Genomic DNA, 6,537 nt, shown 5'->3' on the forward strand with positions numbered 1-6,537 from the left:
ATGCTGCCTTGCTGAAAAATGCTACCATAGCGCCAATCGAAAGACTTGACTTTACTCGGCCCTGCTCCGTTTTCCATTGCAGACAGTACCCAGAGATAGTACGTAGCTTGTCGTCATAGCAACGCCACACACAACTGCAGCGACATAATGTTCGCTGCGACACACACACCAGCGATCCACACAGCTTTCTCTTTTTTAAGTTAAAACGTTTCAACATTACTCAGAATGTAAAGACAGATAAGCGGTATGAAAACCTTCCAGCTGTGTTTTCCTCTGCTGTTGTTGCTGCAGCGGTCCGTGTGACAGCGGGAGCAGAGGGCCATCACTTCTCGTAAAACTGTCAATATACGAAATCTACACAGCTGATTTCTCACCTCAAAACTTCTCAGAAGTGGATTTAGTGATGAAATTCCATACGAAAACTGTAAAATATAAAACTTTCTGTTGCTGGCCTCTGTCTGGTGCAGCAATGATGATGCAGTGAATAGTGAATATTCTCTCTGACCAGTCAGCAGTCTGCTGTGTTTTCACGTCACATTTTAGTATAACCTCAGCTCGCTTGGAACCTCGACGGAGGTGAGGTGCAACATTTCTACAATGGAAAACCAAACAAAAGTGAGTCGAGCCAAAGAGCCTCCGCTCAGACTAGCTTGGATTGAGGGCGTTTGGCAAGCTTTGTGATGCGTTTTCATTGTGATGTCACAAGTAAAGGAAGTGAAGGGCTGGACTACAAACGAGCTGTTTTCAAGCAGTTCAGAGCAGAGCTTTCTGTGGGAGATGGGAACTCCCTTTGGGCTGGACTTTGGGCTTTTTCACTTTGCAAACCTATTACATGCACAAAAAAGATATATAACTCAATAAAGGAGAGGGAAAAGCCAAAAAGCCCAATACCACCTCTTTAATACGTGTGCACTCCAAATGTAGGCGCGGCTAGCTTAATCGCCGACAAACAAGTGACAGAAACAGGCCGTTAACGTTACCTCAAAAGAAAAGTGGTTGTCTCGAGTTGGATGCCAGAGCGTGCAAGCTTACAGCAGCGCCCACAAAACACAATGTTAGAGGTCTGAAACGTTATTATGAGATGTGTAAAACTATTTTTGGTTCATTTTGAGACTATGGCAGAGCAAATTAGACTATGGCGGGCCGCCATGGTCTCATTAATTAATGGGAAACACTGGTGGAGGCTTGATGCCAATAGAGAACAGGTGCACATCAGTTCAATTTGATCACTTTGATTTTGATAGCATTGTGAGTCAACACAATGGAGGCCTCTTCTGGCCTACCTGTGAGAGGAAGTTTAGAGTAGCTGTAAATCCCAACTGTAATTTGCTCAAGAGCCTCACACAGCCACTTTAATTTACTGCCATAAAGCAATCGGAGTAGAAGGCTGGGCCACAGCGCTTGATCTAAAATGAGTTGAAGTCCTTCTGCTAGGAGCCGGAGGAGATGAAAAGCAGCTTGGAAACAGTGATTCACCTGCCCTTTTTTGGAGGTAGGAGGGGGGGGACACCTCTCCAATATGGTTTCTCATTATACCTCCTAAATTTTTCACTGTAGGGAGGAGGCAGTAAAATGAATTGGGTTGTTAAAAAGTAGGCAATCATCCATAAGAGGAGCAGTATCAGTCTGTGGAGATGGGGATACTGTGCTGACTGAAAACTCTTGTCACTTTAACTGGATCCTGTATTGGGCTCTCTCACTTTCTGGAAATCATCTTCCTCCCTACCTAACACTCTTTGCCCATGCTTCAGGTTGTTGCGGCTGCGTAACCCGTGGGGTCGCTTCTCGTGGAACGGCAGCTGGTCGGACGAGTGGACAGACTGGCCACAGCACCTGCGTCACGAGCTGATGGCGCATGGCAGCAGCGAGGGTGTCTTCTGGATGGAGTACAGCGACTTTATCAAGTAAGAGACGTGTTTACAGAGAGATGTTTTTTGTGCTAATTGCATATATCTAAGCTGTATGAAACCATTTTTTGATTTGATTACCTCAGGAAGCAAGCTTATTTTCCCCATGACAGATGTTACTACAGTAGCATCACAAAATCTTTAAGTGATAACCCACGACCACCTCATTTGTGGTTGGAGTATCTCATAAAGTAACTCACCCTTTCAGACTATTCATTCAGTCACTGATTCCCACTTTGCCAGTCTCCCCCCTAGTGGCCCTCTGGAGGCATGGTAGCATTTAAAGTTGATAGTGAACAGTAATATTTTGTCAGCAGTTTTGCTGATAAGTCATTGTTACTGTGAATTTCTTTTGCACTACCTTTTTCAGAGATGACTTAACAGTCAATCACTCTGTGCTCATGTGATAATGTTAATAATGTTAATAACTCTCAAAATGTCCTTTTATCGTTCCATGATGGATGCACGTAATGTGCTAAAAGGCTTAGTAATCTCATGCCTTTGTGGATTTTGTTGGCCATCTGGTATTGACAACAAACTGAAGGACAACATTTTTGTTGTTTTTAATACATTGTGTTTGTTGACAAGTGCATCATACACTGGTTCCCCAGTGTTGGTTTTTTTTGTGGTTGCTTTGGTAGCCAGGGATTTGGTAGGCAGGAGGTTTAGACTCTAGACTCAGTGTGTTTTGCCATATTGGATTAATCCTGCTATTAAGTCACACACAGCATCAAGTATTGACTAGTGTTTTTCTTGCTTCTGTGGGTTTTTATGCATGCCTGCAAATCCCTAGCTTTCAGAAAATGTCATTGGTCAGTAAACATGGTTGCCTGTTAACAGTTTGAATGAAAGCAAAACCAACAGTAATCTGAAACATAATGGGGAGCTGTTGCCTAGGAGTGTCCTAAAACATAACTGACTGAACCATAATGTCAGAAATGAAAAGAAAAAAAAACAAAAAACTGAATTACAGCCTTAAAAAGCCAAAAGCGAAAAAAAATCTAATAAAGCTTGAAGGGAATCTGTGTGGCTGTCAACAAAAGCTTTTCACGAAGTGTTTATATTTTGTGTTAATGACCTGATTTTACACTACCAAGCTGTGAGATCAGGAACAGCACTGCAACTGGCTAGAAAGGTTTTTTTTTTTTTCTTACTGTCTACAAGCCGTCTGATCAATAGGCGTTGTCACAAGGTCCACCAGGTTAGTAGGTTTGCCAAAGATAGATTTTGAGCTGTGAGTCTGTGTGTAGGTCTGTTATTCATGTCCCTTGTGTCTAACAAAATAAGAGTTGCAATAAGTCCAGAAGGATCAATGTGGCAGTCCTCCTGAACGACTCAAAACTGAAAAATGTACTCGGCCCAGACGAGAATCCCATTTGACTTCTGTTTTTGTTTTCTCCGACAGACAAATAATCTCACCCTTGTGCTATATGACAAACCCTTCAGCCTGTGTCTGCCTTGACTTGTTTTAGTGTGGAAAAAGAAAAGGTGGTCAGCTTGTTGGACAAATATCAAGGCGCTTATTTTGATTCATGTGTGTCAAGTGGAAGTGAAGTTTTTTTCATTGCAGACACATTTTTTTCTAGGGATAAAAACCTAATGTAAAGCTTCAGCAAACCTACCTTTTCTTGCTCTCCTTCCTTATTGTCAAGGAGACAAAAGTAAGGTGTAAGACAGTTGTCAAGGCAAGGTTAGGAAGTGATGAAACAATGAAAACAGACTGAAAGTGAGGAAGAGAATGTCTCTGAGGGGGCTCTCTTTGAAGGACGAGGCCTAATATGTTAGCAAGGTAAATGGTGTTTGTACAGCAGTACCCTCAGAGGCTATGCTAATGTTAAACAGCTGCTTGTTATGCATATAAATAGACTTAGCTCATGGCAGGGGCAGAGCACAGTCTAACTGCTGGTGTCTCAGAAGAACGGGTCCTTATGCACGTCTGGAATCATGCAGACTTTTCTTTTGATGCCGTGTATATTCTAAAGAAGGCTCTATCCTTTCAACCATCTCCTCCCACAGGTACTTTGACTCAGTGGACATCTGTAAGATTCACTCAGACTGGCAGGAGGTGAGGCTACAGGGCTGCTTCCCCAGCAAGGCCAGCGGGCCGGTCACTGTCACAGCCCTCACTGTGCTGGAGAGGACGGCGTTGGAGTTTGCGCTCTTCCAGGAGGGAAGCAGGTAAATAGGACAGTTCTCAGCATTTTCAGTCCTCCGTCACCCCTCCCCACCTTTCCTCCCCACCTTTCCTCCCCTTCAGTGTTTTTTTGTTTTTTTCCTGCCGCCCTTACCTTTGTATGAGCTAAACCCATTCTTCCCCTCTCCCTCTACAGGCGTTCGGACACAGCTGACAGCCACCTACTGGACCTATGCATCATGGTGTTTCGTGCCTCCTTCGGCAACGGCAACAAGCTGACCCTGGGACGCTTGTTGGCTCACAGCAAGCGAGCGGTGAAAAAGTTTGTTGGCTGTGATGTAATGCTGGAGCCGGGGGAGTATGCTGTTGTCTGCTGCGCCTTCAACCACTGGCAGATGAATGTCAGTGGGACTACGGGAGGTCCGCCCACGCCCGGTAGGTGTACGGATAAAATATGCACAACGCATATGCTTTTCTTGTTTTTGTTGCTTATCAGTTCATCCATACTATAACCCTGTTTACCATACATAACTCTTCTTCCCAGTCTCAAGCCCCACCAGCGGAGTGCCACGACGACCCAGCCAGGACTTCCCCGGTTACATCCTCGCTATCTACAGCTCTAGACAGGTGATGGTGGAGCAGGTGGAGGCGACCGCCACCACACTGGCTGATGCCATCATCCTCCTCACGGAAAACAAAGGCGAAAGACACGAGGTGAGACACACTCATTTCAGAACAAGCACATTGCAATAAACCAACCCATAGTTCTGTTACATACCTGTTATTGTTTCCTACTTCCCCAGTTTTCACTTTCTCTGTCCTCCCTTCTCCCTGTCTCACAACAACATACTTCATCTTTGAATGTAATATATATGCTTGTGAAGCCGGAGAACGCTTCTAACTCTGTAAGCCGCTTTGAGATAACACTTTAGATTTCCTCAGCACAGTCCCCAATCCTATTCTGTCTTTACACATGCAAGTATGTGCGCATCTCCCCTACATACACACACACACAGCCACTCACACCCAAGGAAATTATTCTGGCTCTCCTGAACAGTGCTTTCCTTAAAGTGCTGTCACATAGGCTGGTATTTCAGAGGATGACAGAGCTTTTTAAACACTTGAGTTCATCTTTGTTAAGTCATTCATCTCCCCAGGAACTCACCACTCAAGATAGGCGGGCCAAGCACTCGGGAGTGCACTGCTGCCACTACACGAACGGTAGTGTTTCAACAATATGGTTAAAAGAGGATTAATAAATAATTTCAGCAGTCTTGAGTCGTGAAAAAAGAGTTTTGTATTGAGCACATACATGTGTGGCTGACAGATATATTTTAGGTACAGTGGGATTACTAGATGGTGTTACTAGGCCGCTGGACATGAAATGACAGCAGCCAAAGCCCCAGAAAAAAGGGTCAACCAATGCATGAAAGATGAAAGTCCTCTCACCTTCAGAGAGTTGTTACTGTGAATGCAGAATGCGGGGACAAATTAAATGAAAAACCTTAATTAAAGAGTGGAGAAACTTAACAGATGCAGATGCTCCCGTACACCAGGGCTCACTGAATGGTTTGAGTATGAAAATGACCTGAATAAAATTACAGTCACCAGATCTCAATACATTTTCACACCGATAGAAGATTTTGGACAACGCAGTCCGCCAGCATCTCCACAAGACCAAATATTTAACTTTAATCTTAAAATGTATTTAGTGATGTCTGTGATTATCTCTGATGCTGTATATCCTTTTGTTATGGCTGGCTGTGTTTGTTTTTCTTTTTATCTGCTGCAGTCTGATATCTCTAGCAAAAAAGAGTATATGAGATTTGTTTACCAATTTGTAAATTGGAAATAGAGCAGCAAAATCATTCACCATCCTATGTCTCTTAACGCCAAGTGATCCATATACAAATGTAGCATTTCATTTACTCTGCATGCACAATTACTGACGGCTGCATCCTTGCTTCTACACCAACAGCACACACTTCAGTCTGCGCCTGTATGAGAATTTAGAATGTCTGAATTTTAAATATCAGTTCACTTTCATCAAATTTTGTGTTTCTCAAGCTCCTCTGAGCTGTCTGTGAGCTCAGGGAAAGACTGTCAATCCTGCTCTGATTTGTCCTGGAGCATCACAAGAGTCAGACCGCCAAACTAAAGTGCATATTATTGATATACATACAGTGAGGAAAATAAGTATTTGAACACCCTGCTATTTTGCAAGTTCTCCCACTTAGAAATCATGGAGGGGTCTGAAATTGTCATCGTAGGTGCATGTCCACTGTGAGAGACATAATCTAAAAAAAAAAAAAAATCCAGAAATCACAATGTATGATTTTTTAACTATTTATTTGTATGATACAGCTGCAAATAAGTATTTGAACACCTGAGAAACTCAATGTTAATATTTGGTACAGTAGCCTTTGTTTGCAATTACAGAGGTCAAACGTTTCCTGTAGTTTTTCACCAGGTTTGCACACACTGCAGGAGGGATTT

At 43.2% G+C, this 6,537-nt stretch overlaps 1 protein-coding gene across 4 annotated transcripts in view; it reads left to right on the forward strand.

The window, feature by feature from the left end:
* Positions 1 to 6,537, forward strand: part of capn15 (calpain 15) — a 43,142-nt gene that overhangs the window by 31,277 nt on the left and 5,328 nt on the right. For 3 of the 4 annotated variants that reach the window (XM_046068638.1, XM_046068637.1, XM_046068636.1), the window contains 4 exons: positions 1,752 to 1,904; positions 3,924 to 4,085; positions 4,238 to 4,476; positions 4,586 to 4,755. In XM_046068638.1, coding sequence (XP_045924594.1) covers positions 1,752 to 1,904; positions 3,924 to 4,085; positions 4,238 to 4,476; positions 4,586 to 4,755 — 724 coding nt within the window. Of the gene's footprint in view, positions 1 to 1,751; positions 1,905 to 3,923; positions 4,086 to 4,237; positions 4,477 to 4,585; positions 4,756 to 5,198; positions 5,316 to 6,537 lie in introns of those variants that run through there. The other variant, XM_046068639.1, reaches the window with a different exon arrangement.

This window comes from Micropterus dolomieu, linkage group LG14, assembly GCF_021292245.1.
Source record: "Micropterus dolomieu isolate WLL.071019.BEF.003 ecotype Adirondacks linkage group LG14, ASM2129224v1, whole genome shotgun sequence".
Classification (NCBI taxonomy): domain Eukaryota; kingdom Metazoa; phylum Chordata; class Actinopteri; order Centrarchiformes; family Centrarchidae; genus Micropterus; species Micropterus dolomieu.